The 24,067-nt window shown below is 49.0% G+C and overlaps 1 protein-coding gene across 2 annotated transcripts in view; it reads left to right on the top strand.

Moving 5' to 3' along the window:
• LOC142311842 (uncharacterized) overlaps positions 1-15,162 on the top strand; it is a 54,070-nt gene extending 38,908 nt beyond the window's left edge. For both annotated transcript variants that reach the window (XM_075350618.1, XM_075350619.1), the window contains exons 8-15: positions 1,120-1,277; positions 7,284-7,646; positions 8,497-8,596; positions 8,960-9,090; positions 10,765-10,885; positions 11,085-11,234; positions 11,405-11,577; positions 13,262-15,162. In XM_075350618.1, coding sequence (XP_075206733.1) covers positions 1,120-1,277; positions 7,284-7,646; positions 8,497-8,596; positions 8,960-9,090; positions 10,765-10,885; positions 11,085-11,234; positions 11,405-11,577; positions 13,262-13,534 — 1,469 coding nt within the window. In that variant the 3' untranslated portion in view covers positions 13,535-15,162. The remainder of the gene's footprint in view (positions 1-1,119; positions 1,278-7,283; positions 7,647-8,496; positions 8,597-8,959; positions 9,091-10,764; positions 10,886-11,084; positions 11,235-11,404; positions 11,578-13,261) is intronic.
• Positions 15,163-24,067: the final 8,905 nt, after the last annotated feature.

Genomic DNA, 24,067 nt, shown 5'->3' with positions numbered 1-24,067 from the left:
AACGGTGTGGCGATTTAAAAAAAAAAAAAATCCCAAACGCCAACATTTTTTAAAATGCAATAACAGGCAATCAAAACGTAGCATCCACACAAAAAAGTATCATTAAAAACGTCAGCTTAAGATGCAAAAAATAAGCCATCACTGAGGCCCAGATTCCAAAAAATGAGAATGCTACGGGTCTCGGGAAATGATGTCAAAAGCGCAGGGTTTTTTTTTTTTTGTTTTTTTGGACAATTAAGAATTTTTCTTTTTTAACCCCTTAGATAAAAGTATTCATGTTTGGTGCCTACGAACTCATCTGGTCTGAGGCATCACACTGACTCATCACATTTACCATATGGTGAACACTATGAATAAAATATCCTCAAAACAATTGTGCGATTGCACTTATTTTGCAATTTCACCTTAAGAAGTAATAATTTTATTCAATAGAGGATAATTTAATATAGCGACGATGGTGTGTTACGAACAAGGATGCAACGGCTATACCTCCTAGAGGGCTATTTTGGAGGGTAGGCTTTCCTCTTTTTTCCTCTTTCAGTTAAGGGCAGTAGTTCACCCTTGTCAATATTGATTTTAACCCTGAAAAAGAGCCAAATACTTTTTAAGAAGGTTGATAATCCCCCGTAAATTTGTTATTGTTTGTATTGTTTTATTTATCTTGATACCTGCAATAGTGCTTGGGTTTGACAAGATATGTACCAGTGGTTCTATGGCTAGACTAAAAAGAAGGGGTGATAATGGATATTGGGCATCCCTGTCTTGTTCCCTTTTCTGATGGGACGGGTTTTGATAAGAATCCCGGGTATATACTCTGAGCTTTTGGAGAAGAGTATAAGTTATGTAAATTGTTAAAGAGCGCCTGATAAGTCTTGTGGTTATTTATTTTTTACTTGCAGAATTAAATCTGCAGCATGTCAATTCTTTCAGTGTTTTTGCTGCAGATTTTACTCTTGCTAATAATAAGTGGGGTGGAATTTGCACCCAAAAAATGCAGCAAAAACGCGCTTTTTTTTTTTTTTTTCCACCGGTTTTCCTGCCAAGAGATGGAGAAATGTCTCCTGCAAAAATGTAACGTGAGCACATTCCCTAAGTCAGTATTGTGAACACTTTCTGCAGAGATTCATATCCGCAAGCAACACTCTTACCTGGAGACTCCGATAAAGTGTCGCTTCTGCCCAGAGACTTTCCACGAGCGCTACATCCTCCGGCAGCATCAGCAGAGTCACAGGAATAACAAGCTGAAAAGCCAACTTGGAAAGGCCAGGGAACGGAAGGTGAGGCTGTAAACCGAGGATTTATTCCCATAGTCTATTGACGTGTGTGTGTGTGTGTGTGTGTGTGTGTGTGTGTGTGTGTGTGTGTGTGTGTGTGTGTGTGTGTGTGTGTGTGTGTGTGTGTGTGTGTGTGTGTGTTTTCTTTGTCGCTCCATTGGGAGACCCAGACAATTGGGTGTATAGCTTCTGCCTCCGGAGGCCACACAAAGTATTACACTTTAAAAAGTGTAACCCCTCCCCTCTGCTATACACCCTCCCGTGCATCACGGGCTCATCAGTTTTTATGCTTTGTGTTGAAGGAGGCACACATGCACACAATGCTCCACATTTTAGTCGTCAGCAGCTGCTGATTATATCGGATGGAAGAAAAGAGGGCCCCTAACAGGGCCCCCGGCATGCTCCCTTCTCACCCCACTCAGGTCGGCGGTGTTGTTAAGGTTGAGGTACCCATTGCGGGTACACAGGCAGGAGCCACATGTCGTTTTCCTTCCCCATCCCTTAGGGGCTCTGGGGAAGTGGGATCCTAACCGGTCATCCAGCCACTGGGATCGGGCTCCCTCCGCAGCCCCTGGGGGAATCTGCCGGACAGGAGACGGAGTATCGTCAGGGACATGGCCCTGCATCTACACGTACTCTGTGTCCCCGTTGGAACGGCGCATGAAGCACCTTGGCCTCAGACGCAGCTGCGACTGCGGTGTGGATTTTTTGTCTGGGACTACCGCGCCGACCGTGCCTGTTTGTCGGCCGCGGTTTATACTTTAGTCCCCGGCTTTTGCGGCCTAGTGTGTTAAACTCCCGCCCCTGAGCCTGCCAGTCAGGGAGAAAGGCGGGACGGTCGGTATGATGCCGACAGTGAGGGCTGGAGCACACTTCGCTGTCCTCCGCCCCCCTCACTGATCTCTATGGGCCACCAGGTTCCCGCACTTTTGCGGTTCCGCCCACGGCTCTCTCCTCCCCCCAGAACGCCGGCAGCCATTGTTATAATTCTGCCGATGGAGGATCTCAGAATCTGCTCCACTGCTCTGGGAGAGGGGGATCCTAACCGGTCGCCATGCACTGGGACCGGGCTCCATCCGCAGCCCCTGGGGGATTCTGACGGACAGAGACTGGACATCATCAGGGACAGAGCCCTGCATCATAAGGTACTCTGTGTCCCATGAGGGACGGTGCATGCAGCATCTGTGTTACAAATGCCGCAGCGGTTGCTGAGTGGTTTGTGAGACTGGGACTACTGCGCCGACCGCGCCATGTTTGCAGGCCGCGTTTTTAAATTTAGTCCCCGGCTCTTGCGGCCTAGTACCATATACTCCCGTTCTCAGGCCTGCCAGTCAGGGGTAACGACGGGACGGCCGACTGGACGTCGGCAGGGAGGGCTGGAGCATACGTTGGTATCCTCCTTCCCCCTCACTGAGCACTGTGGGGCACCAGTTTTCAGGTGCTGACCCCCCTTGGTGCCGCAGTGTATATATATATGTTTTATTTATATGGTATATGATCTCACTGTTCGGCAGCATTATTTGTTTTTGGCTGTATACCCTCACTGAATACTCTGCGGACGACATGCTGTTGTCTGCTCTTAAAGAGTAAGGGTGCCAAGGCACTGGCTTATTTTACAACCTGTACCTCTTGTGCGGCTATATTACAGGCAGGTTCCACATACCCTCATTGTGTACAATGCTTGGCCCCGAGAGCACTCACTCAGCCGGAGCCTCCGGCACTGGTGGGACCCTCGGCCAGGTGGTACCGCCGGTTTCCACTGCACAGATGACAGGGACAGAGTTTGCATGTTGGAATCAGCAAATCTCTGAGTAGCTTTCACATTCCAGGACTCAGTCTATGGACAGAGGGTCTGCTAAGATACTGGAAGCCTTGCAGTCCAGACCGATAACACAGGGCCAGGGAGCTGTGAGTTCATCGCTCCCGGGCCCCTCTGGGTCGGTACAACAAGGGGCTCCTGGGGTAACACCCAGATCCCACGGTGAGAACTCCGTCACGGACCGCGGCCTCTGATAGGCTAAGCGGGCCCGCTGGGAACCTTCCCCGACTTCATCAGGAGTGCGTGTTTCGATCACTCTAACTCCAGAGGGGCCGTCCAGAAGCACAGAACTTTACGGACAAGCGCTTACTAAGCGCCTTATTGACACGCGTTACCCTTTCCTCCCTGACGTTGTTAAGGGTTGGGCTCAGTGTCACAGGGTGGATTCTCCAGTCTCTAGGCTGGCGGCTAGATCCGTAGTATTAGTGGCAGATGCCATCTCTCACGAATGCCACTGACAGGCAAATAAAGCTTATGATGAAATCCATCTATGATGCCATAGTCGCATCTTTTGCTCCAGCCTTCGCAGCCGTGAGGGCACTCCAAGCTATCTCAACTTCTCTGGCTGAGATTATTGCGGTTGCACATACCTCTGCCCCGCAGGTTGTGTCCTTCACTTCTCAGGCGTAGGTTTTTTCGTTCTACGCCATGAACGCCGTTCCTGGACTCTGCGAGCCGTACAGCGGTAGCATCCACCAATTCGGTGGCAGTCTGCAGGGCCATGTGGCTACGTGAATGGAAGGCAGGCTCTGCTTCCAAGAAGTTCTTAACCGGTTTGCCATTTTCTGGCGACCGTTTGTTTGGCGAGCAATTGGATGAAGTTACTAGACAGTCCAAGGGAAAGGTATCGTCCTTGCCCCAGTCCAAGGGTTTCGGTCATTTCGGTCCTCAGCAAAGTTCCGTTCCTCCACGTCCAACAGGTCAGAGGAGGGCTAGAGGAACTCCTCTGCATGGCGGTCTAAGTCACAAGGCGGCTTCCTCATGTCTTCGGCCTCACCAAGACCGCGTCCTCGGTCGGTGGCAGGCTCTCCCGCTTTTGCGACGCCTGGTGGCCACATGTCCAAGACCGATGGGTGAGAGACATTCTGTCTCAAAGTTACAGGATAGAGCTCTGCTCTCGTCCTCCGACTATTTTCTTCAAAACATCTCCGCCCCCCGAGCGAGCCGATGCACTTTTTCAGGCGGTGAACACTCTGAAGCCTCGATGTCACAAGGAGACTTCCTAGCATCAATTGACATCAAGGATGCTTATCTCCATGTGCCGATCGCACCCGAGCTTCAACGCTTTCTGCGTTTCGCCATCAGGGACGAACACTTCAGTTCGTGGCTCTGCCATTCGGCCTGGCGACAGCCCCACGGATCTTCACCAAGGTCATGGCAGCAGTGGTGGCGGTCCTACAGGGCCACTCGGTGATCACTTACCTAGACGATCTTCTAGTCAAGACACCCTCCTGGGTGGCATGTCAACTCAACCTGACCATTGCTCTGGAGACCCTCCAGGGGTTCGGGTGGATCATCAAATTTCCAAGGTCAAAACTGACACCGACCCAATCACTGACTTGCCTTGGGATGGAGTTTCATACTCTCTCAGCGATAGTGAAGCTTCCGCTGCATAGTCAGCGTTCACTACAGACAGGGGTGCAATCTCTCCTTCGGGCCCAGTCACCCCTTGAGGCGCCTCATGCAATTTCTAAGGAAGATGGTGGCAGCAAGGGAGGCAGTTCCCTTGCGCAGTTTCGTCTGCGTCCGATTCTATCGGACACCGCAAATGGGACAGGAGGTCGACGTCCCTAGACAAGAACGTCTCTCTTCCCTTGCAGCAAAACCTCTCTTCAGTGGTGTCTTCTTTCCACTTCCTGGGCGGAGGGAAAATCCTTCCAGCCCCCAGCTGAGGCTGTGGTCACGACGGACGCGAGTCTGTCAGGGTGGGGAGCGGTCTTCCTCCACCACTCGACTCAGGGAACCTGGACTCCGACAGAGTCCTCCCTTCAGATCAATGTTCTGGAGATAAGGGCAGTGGATCTAGCCCTAAAGGTGTTCCAGCGGTGGCTGGAGGGCAGGCAGATCCGAATTCAGTCGGACAACGCCACGACGGTTGCGTACATCAACCACCAGGGCGGCACACGCGCAGTCGTCAAGCCTTCCGAGCAGTTCGGCGGATTCGGCTGTGGGCGGAAGCCACAGCCTCCACCATCTCCGCAGTTCACATCCCGGGCGTAGAAAACTGGGAAGCAGATTTTCTCAGTCGCCAGGGCATGGACGCAGGGGAATGGTCTCTTCACCCGGACGTGTTTCTAGAGATCTGTTGCCGCCGGGGAACGCCGGACGTCGATCTAATGGCGTCTCGGCAGAACAACAAAGTCCCGGCATTCATGGCTTGGTCCAAGGATCACAGAGCTCTGGCGGCAGACGCGCTAGTTCACGACTGGTCGCAGTTTCGACTGCCTTATGTTTTTCCTCCTCTGGCACTACTGCCCAGAGTGTTACGCAAGATCAGGTCAGACTGTCGCCGCGCCATCCTCGTCGCTCCAGACTGGCCGAGGTGATCGTGGTACCCGGATCTGTGGCACCTCACGGTGGGTCAACCGTGGTCACTCCCAGACCGACCAGACTTGCTGCCTCAAGGGCCATATTTCCTTCTGAATTCTGCGGCTCTAAACCTGACTGTGTGGCCATTGAGTCCTGGCTCCTAGCGTCATCAGGGATATCTCCAGATGTCATTGCCACCATGAGACAGGCCAGGAAACCAACGTCCGCCAAGATCTATCACAGGACTTGGAGGATCTTCTTATCCTGGTGCTCTAATCAGGGTTTTACTCCCTGGCCGTTTGCCTTGCCCACTTTTCTTTCTTTCCTTCAATCCGGAATGGACAAGGGCTTGTCTCTCGGCTCTCTCAAGGGACAAGTATCGGCGCTTTCCGGTCCCACCTCACAAGCGTCCGTTAACACCCTCGGATCTTAACAGGGTGCTGACGGCTCTTCAGAAGCCAGTTTTCGAGCCGATGCGGGATCTCTCTATCTCGCCTTTCGCAAAGGGTGGCCTTCCTAGTGGCAGTCACATCACTCAGAAGAGTGTCTCAGCTAGCAGCGCTGTCATGCAAAGCCCCCTTCCTGGTGTTTCACCAGGATAGGGTGGTTCTACGTCCGGTCCGGACTTTCTCCCTAAGGTATCCCCGTTTCATCTCAATCAGGATATCGTCTCCCCCTCTTTGGGTCCGCATCCAGTTCACCAATGTGAAAAGGATTTGCATTTATTAGATCTGGTGAGAGCACTCCGGCTCTACATTTCTCGCACGGCGCCCCTGCGCCGGTCTGATGCGCTCTTGTCCTTATCGCGGGCCAGAGTAAGGGATTTCAGGTTTTCAAGTCAACCTTGGCTCGGTGGATCAAGGAACCGATTCTTGAAGCCTACCGTTCTTTTAGGCTTCCGATTCCCGCAGGGCTGAAGGCCCATTCTACCAGAGCCGTCGGTGTCCTGGGCATTGCGACACCAGGCTACGGCTCGGCAGGTGTGTCAGGCGGCTACCTGGTCGAGTCTGCACACTTTCATGAAACACTATCAGGTGCAGGCCGATGATTCGGCAGACGCCAGCCTAGGTAGGCGACTCCTTCAGGCGGCAGTTGCCCACCTGTAAGAGGGGGCCGTTTTTCGGCTCTTTTTATCGAGGTATTCTTTTACCCACCCAGGGATTGCTTTTGGACATCCCAATTGTCTGGGTCTCCCAATGGAGCGACAAAGAAGGGAATTTTGTTTACTTACCGTAAATTCCTTTTCTTCTAGCTCCTATTGGGAGACCCAGCACCCGCCCCTATTCCCTTCGGGCTGTTGTTCTTTTGTGTACACATGTTGTTCATGTTGAATTGTTCTTTTGGTTCATGCTTTCAGTTCTCCGAACATCCTTCGGATTGAATTTACCTTAGACCAATTTATAAGTTTCCTCCTTCCTGCTTTGGCAACAAAACTGATGAGCCCGTGATGCACGGGAGGGTGTATAGCAGAGGGGAGAGGTTACACTTTTTAAAGTGTAATACTTTGTGTGGCCTCCGGAGGCAGAAGCTATACACCCAATTGTCTGGGTCTCCCAATAGGAGCTAGAAGAAAAGGAATTTACGGTAAGTAAACAAAATTCCCTTCTTTGTTGTGTTTTTTTCTTTTCTTGGTGCATTTCTAATTTTGTTTTTTCCACTAGGGTGGTACGGCCGGTATGGATGAGCAAGATGCAGAGATCGGAGCCAAAGAAAATTGCTTAACATGGAAAATTCTCCCCGGCAGCGAGGAGACGCAGATGTTTGTCAGTCTTGATGGGAACGAGCAGCCTCACACTGTGACGGAGCTGCACAGCATCCCCATGCAGGCGGAGGACGGAAGCATCGTGCAGGCATTGGTGGTGCAGAGCACTGAGCAGATGGACGCTGCAGAGCTTCATGCTCAGGTGTATGAACTGCAAGATCTGGAGGATGTTCTGCAGCCACTAATGGAGCAGCACTCCTCCTCTGGGTCTATAGTTTTTGCTGTGAACGGCACCCTGGATCAGTCAATACTGACCGAGCAGGTATGTTTATGAGCGCTGAACAGGCGTCACGAGATATGTCTTCAAACTTAATCGTCGTTTTTAATTTTTATTCCATAAATCCATACTACACATGAAAATAAGCAACTTTGTAATATGTCTCATAAAAGAAATCTGCTTCTTTCTCTGCCAGAATTGATCAGTCATTATCAAAATTCTCAATGCTAAGGTAAAATCTGTTGTATTCAGTGAAGACTTTCCCACTACAGAGATGGCCCCAAATACATGCATTTTAGTAAAGTCCCCAAAGGTGAACAACCCTTTTAGTGAAGTCTATTAGGGTTTTGGGAGGTGTTTATGGTGTAAACAAATGAGAAAAGACTGGACAATATGTGTGTGAACTAGGTGCTAGCTTAAAAAACACATAACTATAGTAAAGTGAAAAAGCTGCACACTAAACACTATATTATTAGGAAATATGGGTAAGGCATAACTGCTAAAGGAATATTAGAACAATGAAAAATACATTTGGCTAACTGGAAAACATGAAAAATGAAAATTGCATAATTGCTAAGGATATTTGAAATAGAAGAGATATTTAGCTAATGTATTGATCAATGATATTATGCCCGAATACCACGACAAAGTAGTTTCTGGGAACCTCACCTGTGTGCTATGCTCTGTTCACCACTCTATATAGCCAGGAGCCTATCTGCCCAGACCTGCAGATTTTTAGTCGCACATAGAGAGGTATTTATGGTTAGGTTCCCAAATAATAAGAGATTTACCTTGTCGTGGTATTCCGGCACAATTGCAATTATCTACTAGCATAAGAGAAGTGATCATGGAATACATTGCAGCTTTATTAATCTCTCTTTTGACTTTTATACAGCCTGAAAACCCCACCATTGCTTCTCCGGTAACAGCCGTTCTTCCCTCAGCGCAGACAAAGAGAAGGAGGCTTCAACTTATTAACCCTGAAGATCAGATCGGTAAGTCAGAGTCTTGGCAATTTATTGATCCAACACAAATTTCTGCTGATTTAAAATTCACTGACCCCAGATATTGTTGTAAGTTGAGATTAAGAATAAATTTTTAGTCCAGTAGATTTTGATATCAAATCTGAATTAAATTTCACGTAGCGCATCCATACACAATGGTGTTGCACAGTTTTCCTATAATTACTCCAATTTTTCAATGCTTTTGTTGGTCGCATCACAATAAAAGCCATGCCCTGTTCCTGTAGAAGACTCAGTAATTCTGCAGTGCGCTCTGTGTATGGGCAGCCATATTTAGAAGACATTGCTGTTATCAAAGTGATGATATCAAAGCTGTTCTCATTTTATTCCTGACAGAGGTGAAACTTCACCGATGTAAAGATTGCGACAAATCATACTCCACTGGTTTGGAGCTTGCAAAACATAAAAAGTCACATAAAACAGAAAACCTGTTCAAGTGCCCCTTCTGTGAACACGAGACCACGCAGGTGAGTAGTGGTTTTAGTTTTATTCACTTCTTGTGTATGTATGTACAGTGAAACCTCGGTTAACGAGTAACCCAGTTTGCGAGTATTTTTCTAGAAGAGCAAAGCTTTCTGCAAATTTGTAACTCCGCTTATGAGCAAGATTTGCTGTACGAGCAAATACTCACCGCACACACTTCCGGTTCCGTAATTCCACCGCGCTCTGACCCGCTCTTACAGTCCGCGCACACACACACACACACACACACACACACACACACACACACACTCACACTCTATGCTCGCCTTACCTTCCGTTCTATCGCCGGTTCTTGTAGTTCGCCGGTACAGGATGTGTATCAGGTAACCATTGCGACGATGAAGGAACTTCCGCTGTCAGACGCTTCTCAAAGGCAGCGCACTGACCAATCAGAGGCAAGCGGCTCCTGCCTTTGACGTCAGCGCTCTGGCAGCGGAAGTTCCAGCATTGGTCGCAATGGTTCCCCAATGCACATCCTGTACCGGCGAACCGCAAGAACCAGGAGGCTGGTGATGGAACAGAAGGTAAGGTGAGCATAATATGTGTGTGTTTGTGTGGAATAGCACAATAGAGGACCAGGATGGGACATTACAGAAGTTATGGAACGAGTTGTCTGAGCTTGCATTATTTCCTATGGGTAATTTTGCATTGCGAGTAACTTGGTTTACAAGCACACTCTCAGAATGGATTGTATAGAAAGGAGTGGTGGCTGGAATCTGTCTAGTTATGGCTTAGATCTTGATGTTTAGGATAGGACTTTGTCATTGAGTTAGATTCCCCAGATGTTTTTGTGCGATATATCACGAATTAGATATTGGAGATTTCTGATATTTTACCATTTTGCCCCTGCCGCCTCACGTTTACTAAAAATGGGAAAAGTGCTATGTATCCACTGGGTGTCTTAGAGTGGCTTCCCCGTTGTGCTTTCTGCTCTGAAGAATTGTCTTAGGACTCCTTTTGGAACCCAGAATAGCTATCATAATGCTTAAGGAAAAGATGACGTACCAGGGCATGCATATACATACAGTGCCCCAACATGATGCAATATAAGTGCATCACTCCATCGTAATTATTTTACTCTCCACATGGAGAAACATTACTTCTTAGACTCTAGTCAGAAGCTTCTCATCCAGCCAAATCGGATCTCATGCTTTGTACTGATGAGGGACAACACCCTGTAACACAGTGTCTGCAAATTGAGAATCTGGTTTGGATATGGAAAGGCTTATGAAAGGGTCGATATTGACTTTTTGGATTGCTACTTCCAAAAGGTAAGACTAGAGTTCGTCTTCTTTCTCTCTGAAGAGGTCATTTTGTATATTTAATTTCAAAGAGGAGCATTCCATGGCTAATAAGCCTCCTTACACTGGCAAGTCACTTTCCACAAGGAGAAATGATATCCCTTAGACCCCAGTCATAAACGTCTCATGCAGCCAAATCAGATCTCCTGCTTTGCACTAATGAGGGGCAATACCCTGAAATATGTGTCTGTATATAGAGATTCTGGTTTGACTTTGATCCCAAGGCTCATTAAAGGGTCGATATTGACTTCTAGGATTGCTACTTCCAATAGGTGGCACTAGAGTTCAAGTCCTCTTCCTCTCTGAAGAGTTAATTTGCATATCCATTGTAATTATGTAAATCCTCTCCTTTTGTAGGCTGATGATCTGATCACGCATATACAAATACACAATGATTACAGACCTTTTCATTGTGATCAGTGCAGCTATGCCACCACAGATGCCTTCAAGTTGACTAGACACAAGAGGACGCATACAGGTCAGTGACATAAGTGAGGTTAAAACGCCTCCAACAAGGTACAACCGTAGCAGTTTATCGGTGTTTTCTTCCAATCGTCCTTAATGCTTCATGCACTTTGATGATATTCCAACTTTTGTGATGTCAGGAGAGTGAGGGCTTCCCGGGACTTTCCTGTATTGTGCATTTTTCACAAGAGATGACTGTTTGTTCCCCTTAGGTGAACGTCCATTCTCGTGCTCTGTCTGTCAGATTACTTTCACCCAAAAGTCCACTATGGAAATGCACGTTCTGCGGAAACACACAAAAGACTTGCCCAAGCTTCACTGCCCCCTGTGTGACACCGTCCTGACCGGGAAGGTTGGCTTAAGTGAGTATCTTCATCATTTATCAGGAAATTTAGTAATTAAAGCAGAATATTGTATACAGCGAGAACACCGACATGATCCTGCATTTAGCAGAACGCATGGGTTCATCCAGTGCTCTGACCACTAGATTTGCATTGTGCGCTATCACCTTACCTTTTAACCTACTTTGCAGAAATTCACATTCGCAAGCAGCACTCTCAAATGGAGAATGCCTTGAAGTGTCGCTTCTGCCCCGCCACGTTTCATGAAAGATTTGTGCTGCGACAGCACTTAAAGGTCCATAAGAAAGAGAAGACTGCAAAGTCGAATGTGCCCAGAGTCAAGAGGAAAGTGGTGATGAGAAATGTGAGTATCAAGACTGATAGATTGCATGCGGCTATTTAAAAAAATTAAATACCGTATTTTTCGGATTATAAAATGCACTTTTTCTCCCAAAAATATGGGAGGAAAATGAGGGGTGCGTCTTATAATGCAAGTGTAGCTTACCAGGTGGAGAATGGGGGCTGTGAGAAGCAAGGCGATGCAGCATCTGAGATGCTCTGTCAGCGGTGCGGGCATCAAATAACGGCGCCCAGAATTGGCGCGTGCGCAGATGAAGCTCTCGGGTCAAGATCTCATCTGCGCTTGCGCCGCTTCCAGCCCATTGATCTCCCAACAGCGAACTTAAGGGAAGTGGTACGTGCGTAGATGAGATCTCTGCTTGTCAATGAGCTGAGAGCTCAGTCTGTGCACGCGCCGACTCCAGGCGCCATTTCTTTGAAGCCCACACCGTCGACAGAGCATCTGTGACACCTGCCACACAGCCCGCAGCCAGCACATACAGCCCGCAGCAGTGCCCTACTCCAGCACTGCCCTTATCCCCCCACTCCACTACTACTGATGCCCACCCCATCTTCATGGTAAGACACCACCAGAATATTAGACAGACACCCCCCCTCCTCCCACCCGTTATTTTTTAAATCTCTAAATTTGGGGTGCATCTTATAAAATGAAAAATACAGTGTATGTATATATGTATGAATGTGTATATAGTATATATATATATATATATATATATATATATATACATATATATATATATATATATATATAATATATTATACTGTATTTTTCATTTTATAAGATATATATAATAGAGAGAGATATATAGATAGATAGATAGATATATATATATATATATATATATATATATATATATATATATATATATATATATATATATATATTATATATCTCTCTCTATATATATATATATATATATATATATCTCTATTAGAGAGATCGATAGATAGATATATATATGAGATATATATGCAAAAAAAGTGTTCTCCAAATTCCAGTGACAATCCTATCTCGTACTTAAATACGTTAACTACAAGATGTACTTTGTTACACGAATGAGACGTCACAATTATACATATGGCATATTCAACACGTCTGGAGGAGAGTCCTCATCTGGAACTCTTGATGAATCGGGGCCTACGTGTCTGTTCCAAGAAGAATTTCCTAACACTCCCTTTTGATGTTTTTTTTTTTTCTGTTTAAGCATCATGCCCTGGATGATGATCATTGAGCCTCACTTTTAGAGTTCTCGCAGTCTCTTCAGTATACACCATGCACTAGGGGCATCTTAACCTGTATATTACATTTTGATATTTAATTACATAAGAGCAGTCCTAAATAAGTTTTTGGTGGACACATCTGCTAAGTTGCCACGGGAAATATTAATTAGGCATGATGATATTTTGATGCAGATGATATGCACCATCATTAAATCCAAATGGGTAATTAAAAGGAATTATCATATCCCCAAAGCTGAGTGTAAATGATAGATTTTCCGGAAGTAGCACGTGCCAACGGCTAAAAAAAAAAAGAGGAAGAAGTTGCCCATCTGATAATGATGACTATCAGAGGTGGCGTACACTGAGACCTTCTAGGCTCTGTATCATCATGGGTTATGAAAAGTTAGTCCTCATTCAGTACATGTGCCTAGGATTGTAAAGAACATTGTTAATCTTTCTAATTTCAGAACAATAAATCGAATCTGCTGGACAATGAGAGGAGCCCGGAGCCACAGAATGAGACGTTTTCCTGGCAGGTCGTCCCTGCAGAAGAGGACGCTGAAGTCCACTTCCTAATTAGTGGTTCAGAGGAGATTGATGCACTGTCTGAGTATCACGTCCTCCCGGTACAGACAGAGGACGGCAGTATCATTGGCATACAGGTGGCAGGGCTGCAGGAAATAGAGCAGGTAGATGCTTGTGGCATCCACACACAGGTGATTTTAGGAAAGGTCGTTTGAGGGAAAGAAAAATGTGAACATTACCAAAGTTTGGGGGCACCCTGTGCCCTGGCGATCAGGACTAGGCCGCAGTCCTGTCATTCATCCCACGAAGAGCTAATGAGTGCTGCTGTGATGGGACCTCAGATATGCACGGTCCCTCATTCTGCAGGCAGTGGGACGGCAGCTCCGGACATGAGAGTTGTTTTGTTCTTCAGTTTCTTTTTATTGAACATAAAAATTCATCTTAAGAAGTTACAAAGATCAGACAGGAATGAAGGATAAGCCTGGGGGAGATAGGTGACAGATTAGATCCAGACAGACTACAGTCAAGATTACTGACTTATGTGCTGCGCGCGCGCGCGCACACACACGCACGCACGTCATTACCGATGTGGACTATCATGAGCCCATACCTGTAGTGATGGTGCATCAAGCCCCACAATAATACTACAAAACTGCAGTTTCTGGCCACGTGGCTCACTGCCTCTGTTTATTGTTTGTCACCTGACTGCTCATGCAGACGTCTGGGAATCTGTCCTAACATGGACTGCAATGTCCGCGGGTTTCCCGACCCGAATTCGACAGCCTCATATATACCTATGATGCTTTTGAAGAAACTGGTGGAGAGTACTTGCACCGCGGGCTGTGCTCGCACAGAGTTTCATGGATGTTTGCATGAGCCCTAATAGTCATCATATCCTCACCTGTTTACATTGGCCTCCATCATTACGTTTCATATTATGAGAAATTCTATAACTTTAGGGATCCTTGTGCCTCAGCTCCTCACTGTTCTCAAGGTCTCCAATTGCTGTAGGATCGTTATGGTTTAGATCCAAAGGCTGAATAACTACTTGTTTTAGGCTGGAGCATTGCTCACAGCTGAGTGTTTGTTACAGTTGTATCCAATCTGGACAATCTTTTGTTCTGAAGGTCTTTGCTGATACATATATTAACATAGGTAAAGTGAGTTGTTCTGGAATCCAGTGATTTCCTATATTGATGCATTGTATCAGCTGGGAGAAGTGGTCAGGACGGGCTTTTCTGTTAAAAAATAGTCAATCACTGTTAGCAAGCAGAGATCTTGAAAAATGTGACGAATCGAGTGCAATAATCTATCAGACTGCTGCAGAAGATTTCATAGCCCAGTGATCTACAGAAGACTGGAAGGGTCCTGTTCACTGTGAGTCGGATATCGCACGTTGGGATCAATCTGGGAAACGCTCCAGTAGCAATAATAGTTATATTTGTTCAATAAGTTACATAATAGCAGATTTTGCAATATAGTGTGACTCTCCTAATGTACGTGGGTAGGGTTACCATCCGAGAGCTGTTGGCAAAACATCACCAGGTCTTATGAGCCGTTGCCCTGACATTTTTCCATTTCTAGAACTATTATGAATCTGATTTTTGCAGCAACAGCATATAAAGACCTTCAGATAGCTGTGTGTCAGGGCAGTTTACATGTGTGCCCAGTGGTCTTCTTAGGTCAGTGCCTTTTTTTCACAATTAATCTGTAACATCGTATAACGGTGGAGCAGCTCATACGATGACTAGCCGGATGTCCAGAGCCGAGCAGTACTCCACTTTTCGTCGCTTTGTTCAATATTTCTGTTTCCATGTTCAATAAAGAAATTTGGAAAAGTTGAGCCTTGTGTGAGTCTGAGTTACATATCTCATCTTCAGGTAACATACACCGTGTGCAGAATTATTAGGCAAGTTGTATTTTAGAGGATTTTTTTCATTATTGATCAACAACTATGTTCTCAATCAACCCAAAATACTCATAAATATCAAAGCTTAATATTTTTGGAAGTTGGAGTGGGTTTTTTTTTTTTTTTAGATTTGGCTATCTTAGGAGGATATCTGTTTGTGCAGGTAACTATTCCAGTGCAGACTTATTAGGCAACTTAATAAAAAACAAATATATTCCCATCTCACTTGTTTATTTTCACCAGGTAAACCAATATAACTGCACAAAATTTAGAAATAAACATTTCTGACATGCAAAAACAAAACCCCAAAAAATGAGTGACCAATATAACCACCTTTCTTTATGATGACACTCAACAGCCTACCATCCATAGATTTTGTCAGTTGCTTGATCTGTTTACGATCAACATTGTGTGCAGCAGCCACCACAGCCTCCCAGACACTGTTCCGAGAGGTGTACTGTTTTCCCTCCCTGTAGATCTTACATTTTATGAGGGACCACAGGTTCTCTATGGGGTTCAGATCAGGTGAACAAGGGGGTTATTTCATTATTTCTTTGGCGCTCCATTGGGAGACCCAGACAATTGGGTGTATAGGCTATGCCTCCGGAGGCCGCACAAAGTATTACACTAAAAGTGTAAAGCCCCTCCCCTTCTGCGTATACACCCCCCGTGCTCCCACGGGCTCCTCAGTTTTTTGCTTTGTGCGAAGGAGGCAGACATGCACGCATAGCTCCACAGCTTAGTCAGCAGCAGCTGCTGACTATGTCGGATGGAAGAAAAGAGGGCCCATAACAGGGCCCCCAGCATGCTCCCTTCTCACCCCACTCTTGTCGGCGGTGTTGTTAAGGTTGAGGTATCCATTGCGGGTACGGAGGCTGGAGCCCACATGCTGTTTTCCTTCCCCATCCCCCTTAGGGCTCTGGGTGAAGTGGGATCCTATCGGTCTCCAGGCACATGAGACCGTGCTCCATCCACAGCTCCTGAGGACTCTGCTGGATAGGAGCCGAGTATCGTTCAGGGACATGGCCCTGCTACTTTGAGGTACTCTGTGTCCCCGTGGGGACCGCGCACAGCAACACTCCAGCATTGCTGGGTGTGCTAGTGCACCGGGGACCGCGGCGCTGACTGCGTTTGTGCCATTACACACTGCAGCGTCGCTGAGTGTGTTAGTGTATGGGGACTGCCGCGCTGACCGCCGCTGCCATTATCACTGCGGCGCGGCTGGGACTGTTAGTGCGCTGGGGACTTCCACGCCGACCGCGCTTATACGGCGGCCGCGCTTATAACTCGAGTCCCCGGCTTTTGCGGCCTAGTCTCTTTTTCTTCCCGCCCCCAGCCCTGCCAGTCAGGTGAAGGGCGGGACGCTGTACAGGACGGCAGCACTGAGGGCTGGAGCATGCTTTGCATACTCCACCCCCCTCACTGTGCACAGGGGGGCACCAGTTCCCGCACTTTCTGGGTCACGCCCACGGCTCCCTCCTCTCCTCAGGACGCCGGCAGCCATTCCGGTCAGCTCCCCTGACGCTGCAGAGGGGAGACAAGCTCTGGGGGACCCAGGCAGGGATGCTGATGGCCACACAACCGCTTTAAGCGGGCGGTAATCAGCACCTGAGGTGCTGGCCCCACTTGTGCAGAAGTGTAATTATAGATTATATGTTTATAGGCTATACTTTACACTGTATGGTGCACGGTGGATTTCTGGCTATATTCCCTATTGTGTTACTCAGGGGAGACAACAGCATGGCACCCACAAGAGGCAGGGGTGCCAAAACACAGGCTTACTATGCTGCCTGCACCGCATGTACGACCTCGCTACCGGCAGGTTCCACTGACCCCCATTGTGTGCACTGCTCGGCCCCTGTGGCACTTGCTCAGCCAGAGCCTCTGCTAAGGGGGGCCCAGGGGGGAACCACCAACTAACACTGTCCAGGTGACAGGGACGGAGTTTGCAGTTTTTACTGACAGACTTTCTGAAACTATAGCTGAGATTCTAGAAGCTTTGCAGTCCAGACCGGTATCTCAGACCATGGGCACTGTGGAATCATTGCCCCCTGGTTCCCCTCAGCTGGAACAACAATGTTCCCCCGGGGTGTCTCATAGATCCCAGGGTGAGGTCTCTGACACGGACCGCAGCCCCAGACCGCCTAAGCGAGCTCGCTGGGAAATCCCCTCGACCTCATCACATTGTTCAGGGTCTCAGAAGGAGGACTCTCTGTATGATGAAGCGGAGGTAGCTGATCAGGGTTCGGATCCTGAGGACGCTCTCAACCTTGATACTCCTGATGGTGACGCCATAGTGAATGATCTTATCGCGTCCATACATCAAATGTTGGATATTTCTCCCTCGGCTCCTCCAGTGGAGGAGTCGGCCTCTCAGCAGGAGAAATTCCGTTTCAGGTTCCCCAAGCGTACAACGAGTATGTTTCTGGATCACTCCGACTTCAGAGAGACAGTCCAGAAACACCGAGTTTGTCCAGATAAACGTTTTTTCCAAACGCCTTAAGGATACACGTTATCCCTTCCCCCCGGACGTGGTCAAGGGCGGGACTCAGGGTCCCAAGGTGGATCCTCCAATCTCCAGACTGGCGGCTAGATCCATAGTTGCTGTTGAAGATGGGGCTTCACTCAAGGATGCCACTGACAGACAGATGGAGCTCTGGTTGAAATCCATCTATGAAGCTATCGGCGCGTCTTTTGCTCCAGCATTCGCAGCCATATGGGCACTCCAAGCTATTGCAGCGGGTCAAGCGCAAATTGACGCACTCACACGTACGTCTGCGCCGCAGGTGGCGTCCATAACCTCTCAAACGTCGGCATTTGCGTCCTACGCTATTAATGCTGTCCTGGACTCTGCGAGCCTACGGCGGTTGCAGCCGACAATTCGGTGGCAATACGCAGAGCCTTGTGGCTACGGGAATGGAAGGCAGATTCGGCTTCCAAAAAGTGCTTAACCGGTTTGCCATTTTCTGGCGACCGTTTGTTTGGTGAGAGGCTGGATGAAATCATCAAACAATCCATGGGAAAGGAAACATCCTTACCCCAGGCCAAACCAAAATTACCCCAACAGAGGAGGGGACAGTCGAGGTTTCGGTCCTTTCGGGGTGCGGGCAAGTCCCAATTCTCCTCGTACAAAAGGCCTCAGAAGGATCAGAGGAACTCCGATCCATGGCGGTCTAAGTCAGAGACATTCTGTCTCACGGTTACAGGATAGAGTTCGGCTCTCGTCCTCCGACTCGATTTTTCAGAACATCTCCGCCTCCCGAGCGAGCCGATGCTCTTCTGCAGGCGCTGGGCACTCTGAAGACAGAAGGAGTGGTGGTCCCTGTTCCTCTTCAGCAACAGGGTCACGGTTTTTACTCCAACCGGTTTGTGGTTCCAAAGAAGGACGGGTCTTTCCGTCCTGTCCTGGACCTAAAACTGCTCAACAAACACGTAAAGACCAGGCGGTTCCGGATGGAATCCCTCCGCTCCGTCATCACCTCAATGTCCCAAGGAGATTTCCTTGCATCGATCGATATCAAAGATGCTTATCTCCACGTACCGATTTGCTCCAGAGCATCAGCGCTTCCTGCGCTTCGCCATAGGAGACGAACACCTGCAGTTCGTGGCACTGCCGTTCGGCCTGGCGACAGCCCCACGGGTTTTCACCAAGGCCATGGCTGCAGTAGTTGCGGTCCTCCACTCTCAGGGTCACTCGGTGATCCCTTACTTAGACGATCTGCTGGTCAAGGCTCCCTCTCAAGAGGCATGCCAGCACAGCCTCACCGCGACTCTGGAGACTCTCCAGAGTTTCGGGTGGATCATCAATTTTCCAAAGTCAAATCTGACACCGGCCCAATCGCTGGCATATCTTGGCATGGAGTTTCATACCCTCTCAGCGATAGTGAAGCTTCCGCTGAACAAGCAGCGCTCACTGCAGACGGGGGTGCAATCTCTCCTTTAAGGTCAATCACACCCCTTGGGGCGCCTCATGCACTTCCTGGGGAAGATGGTGGCAGCAATGGAGGCAGTCCCGTTCGCGCAGTTTCACCTATGTCCTCTTCAATGGGACATCCTACGCAAATGGGACAGGAAGCCGACGTCCCTCGACAGGAACGTCTCCCTCTCTCAGGCAACCAAAGCTTCCCTTCGGTGGTGACTTCATCCCACTTCATTATCGAAGGGGAAATCCTTCCTACCCCCATCCTGGGTGGTGGTCACGACGGACGCGAGTCTGTCAGGGTGGGGAGCAGTTTTTCTCCACCACAGGGCTCAGGGTACGTGGACTCGGCAAGAGTCCTCACTTCAGATCAATGTTCTGGAGATCAGGGCAGTGTATCTAGCCCTAAAAGCGTTCCAGCAGTGGCTGGAAGGCAAGCAGATCCGAATTCAGTCGGACAATTCCACAGCGGTGGCTTACATCAACCACCAATGAGGAACACGCAGTCGGCAAGCCTTCCAGGAGGTCCGGCGGATTTTGATGTGGGTGGAAGCCACGGCCTCCACCATCTTCGCAGTTCACATCCCGGGCGTGGAAAACTGGGAAGCAGATTTTCTCAGTCGCCAGGGCATGGACGCAGGGGAATGGTCCCTTCACCCGGACGTGTTTCAGGAGATCTGTTGCCGCTGGGGGATGCCGGACGTCGACCTAATGGCGTCCCGGCACAACAACAGGGTCACGGCATTCATGGCACGTTCTCACGATCACAGAGCTCTGGCGGCATACGCCTTAGTTCAGGATTGGTCGCAGTTTCAACTCCCTTATGTGTTTCCTCCGCTGGCACTGTTGCCCAGAGTGTTACGCAAGATCAGGACCGACTGCCGCCGCGCCATCCTCGTCGCTCCAGACTGGCCGAGGAGGTCGTGGTACCCGGATCGGTGGCATCTCACGGTCGGCCAACCGTGGGCACTACCAGACCGACCAGACTTGCTGTCTCAAGGGCCGTTTTTCCATCTGAATTCTGCGGCCCTCAACCTGACTGTGTAGCCATTGAGTCCTGGATCTTAGCGTCTTCAGGATTATCTCAAGAGGTCATTGCCACTATGAGACAGGCTAGGAAACCAACGTCCGCCAAGATCTACCACAGGACGTGGAAAATATTCCTGTCATGGTGCTCTGATCAGGGTCCTTCTCCCTGGCCATTTGCCTTGCCCACTTTTCTGTCCTTTCTTCAGTCCGGATTGGAAAAGGGTTTGTCGCTTGGCTCCCTTAAGGGACAAGTCTCTGCGCTCTCTGTGTTTTTTTTCAGAAGCGCTTGGCCAGAATTCCACAGGTACGCACGTTCCTGCAGGGGGTTTGTCACATCGTCCCTCCTTACAAACGTCCGTTGGAACCCTGGGATCTGAACAGGGTGCTGATGGTTCTTCAGAAACCACCGTTCGAGCCAATAAGGGATATTTCTCTCACACGCCTTTCGCAGAAAGTGGTTTTCCTAGTAGCAGTCACTTCACTTCGGAGAGTGTCTGAGCTAGCAGCATTGTCATGCAAAGCCCCTTTCCTGGTGTTTCACCAGGACAAGGTGGTTCTGCGTCCGGTTCCGGAATTTTTACCTAAGGTGGTATTCCCTTTTCATCTCAATCAGGATATCTCCTTACCCTCTTTTTGCCCTCATCCAATTCACCAATGTGAAAAGGATTTGCACTTGTTAGATCTGGTGAGAGCACTCAGACTCTACATTTCTCGTACGGCGCCCCTGCGCCGCTCGGATGCACTCTTTGTCCTTGTCGCTAGCCAGCGTAAAGGGTCACAGGCTTCCAAATCAACCCTGGCTCGGTGGATCAAGGAACCAATTCTCGAAGCTTACCGTTCTGCTTGGCTTCCGGTTCCCTCAGGGCTGAAGGCCCATTCTACCAGAGCCGTGGGTGCGTCCTGGGCTTTGAGGCACCAGGCTACGGCTCAACAGGTGTGTCAGGCGGCTACCTGGTCGAGCCTGCACACTTTCACGAAACACTATCAGGTGCATACCTATGCTTCGGCGGATGCCAGCCTAGGTAGGCGAGTCCTTCAGGCGGCGGTTGCCCACCTGTAGGACGGAGCCGTTACGGCTCTATTATGAGGTATTATTTACCCACCCAGGGACTGCTTTTGGACGTCCCAATTGTCTGGGTCTCCCAATGGAGCGCCAAAGAAGAAGGGAATTTTGTTTACTTACCGTAAATTCCTTTTGTTCTAGCTCCAATTGGGAGACCCAGCACCCGCCCCTGTTTTTTTTTTTTTTTTTTGTGTACACATGTTGTTCATGTTGAATGGTTTCAGTTCTCCGATATTCCTTCGGATTGAATTTACTTTAAACCAGTTTATAATTTTTTTCCTCCTTCTTGCTTTTGCACCAAAACTGAGGAGCCCGTGGGAGCACGGGGGGTGTATACGCAGAAGGGGAGGGGCTTTACACTTTTTAGTGTAATACTTTGTGCGGCCTCCGGAGGCATAGCCTATACACCCAATTGTCTGGGTCTCCCAATTGGAGCTAGAAGAAAAGGAATTTACGGTAAGTAAACAAAATTCCCTTCTTTTTTTCATCTTTTAGACCTTTACTGGCCAGCCACACTGTGGAGTAGTTGGATGAATGTGATGGAGCATTGTCCTGCATGAAAATCATGTTTTTCTTGAACGATACCGACTTCCTCCTGTACCACTGCTTGAAGAAGTTGATTTCCAGAAACTGGCAGCAGGTCTGGTAGCTGAGCTTCACCTCATGCTCAACCCGAAAAGGTCCCACAAGTTTCATCTTTTGATACCAGCCCATACCAGTACCCCACCTCCACCTTGCAGGTGTCTGAGTTGGAGTGGAGCTCTCTGCCCTTTACTGATCCAGCCCCTCTGGCCCATCAAGAGTCACTCTCATTTCATCAGTCCATAAAACCTTTGAAAAAAATTTCTTGGCCCAGTCTTGACGTTTTATCTTATGTTTCTTGTTCAAAGGTGGTAGTTTTTCAGCCTTCCTTACCTTGGCCATGTCCCTGAGTATGGCACACCTTGTGCTTTTTGATACTCCAGTAACGTTGGAGCTCTAAAATATGGCCAAATTGTTGACAAATGGCATCTTGGCAGCTTCACGCTTGATTTCTTTGTCGCTCCATTGGGAGACCCAGACAATTGGGTGTATAGCTATGCCTCCGGAGGCCACACAAAGTATTACACTAAAAGTGTAAAGCCCCTCCCCTTCAGCCTATACACCCCCCGTGCTGCCACGGGCTCCTCAGTTTTTTATGCTTTGTGCGAAGGAGGCAGACATCCACGCATAGCTCCACAGCTTAGTCAGCAGCAGCTGCTGACTATGTCGGATGGAAGAAAAGAGGGCCCATAACAGGGCCCCCAGCATGCTCCCATCTCACCCCACTCTTGTCGGCGGTGTTGTTAAGGTTGAGGTATCCATTGCGGGTACGGAGGCTGGAGCCCACATGCTGTTTTCCTTCCCCATCCCCCTTAGGGCTCTGGGTGAAGTGGGATCCTATCGGTCTCCAGGCACATGAGACCGTGCTCCATCCACAGCTCCTGAGGACTCTGCTGGATAGGAGCCGAGTATCGTTCAGGGACATGGCCCTGCTACTTTGAGGTACTCTGTGTCCCCGTGGGGACCGCGCACAGCAACACTCCAGCATTGCTGGGTGTGCTAGTGCACCGGGGACCGCGGCGCTGACTGCGTTTGTGCCTTTACACACTGCAGCGTCGCTGAGTGTGTTAGTGTATGGGGACTGCCGCGCTGACCGCCGCTGCCATGGTTATCACTGCGGCGCGGCTGGGACTGTTAGTGCGCCGGGGACTTCCGCGCCGACCGCGCTTATACGGCGGCCGCGCTTATAATTTAGTCCCCGGCTTTTGCGGCCTAGTCTCATTCTTTTCCCGCCCCCAGACCTGCCAGTCAGGGGAAGGGCGGGACGCTGTAAAGGACGTCAGCAACTGAGGCTGGAGCATGCTTTGCATACTCCACCCCCCTCACTGTGCACAGTGGGGCACCAGATTCCTGCACTTTCTAGGGCACGCCCACGGCCCCCTCCTCTCCTCAGGACGCCGGCAGCCATTCCTGTCAGCTCTGCTAACGCTGGAGAGGGGAGACAAGCTCAGGGAGACCCAGGCAGGAATTCTGGTGACCACACAACCGCTTTGCGCGGGCGGTAAGCAGCACCTGTGGTGCTGGCCCCACTAGTGCAGAAGTGTACTTATAGATTATATGATTATAGGCTATACTTTACACTGTATGGTGCACGGTTGATTTTTGGCTATATACCCTCCTGGATTGCTCAGAGGAGACAACAGCATGTCGTCCACAAATAGCAAGGGTGCCAAAGCACAGACTTACTATGCTGCCTGTGCAGCATGTACGGCTATACTGCCGGCAGGTTCCACTGACCCTCATTGTGTGCAATGCTCGGCCCCTGTGGCACTTACTCAGCCGGAGCCTCTGCTAAGGGTGGCCCAGGGAGAACCACCTGTTAACACTGTCCAGGTGACAGGGACGGAGTTTGCAGTTTTTACTGAAAGACTTTGAGACTATGGCTAAGATATTAGAAGCCTTGCAGTCCAGGCCGGCATCTCAAGCCATGGGCACTGTGGAATCATTGCCCCCTGGCCCCCCTCAGTTGGAACAACAATGTTCTCCCGGGGTGTCTCATAGATCCCAGAGTGAGGTCTCTGACATAGAACGCAGCCCCAGACCGGCTAAGCGAGCTCGCTATGAAATCCCCTCGACATCATCACATTGTTCAGGGTCTCAGCGAGAGGACTCTCTGTATGATGAAGCGGAGGTAGCTGATCAGGATTCTGATCCTGAAGCCGCCCTCAACCTTGATACTCCAGATGGGGACGCTATAGTGAATGATCTTATTGCGTCCATCAATCAAATGTTGGATATTTCTCCCT

The sequence above is a fragment of the Anomaloglossus baeobatrachus genome, chromosome 5, assembly GCF_048569485.1.
Source record: "Anomaloglossus baeobatrachus isolate aAnoBae1 chromosome 5, aAnoBae1.hap1, whole genome shotgun sequence".
Lineage (NCBI taxonomy): Eukaryota > Metazoa > Chordata > Amphibia > Anura > Aromobatidae > Anomaloglossus > Anomaloglossus baeobatrachus.
Note: the sequence above shows the minus strand (reverse complement) of the source record. Positions and strands in the feature narration are given on the sequence as shown.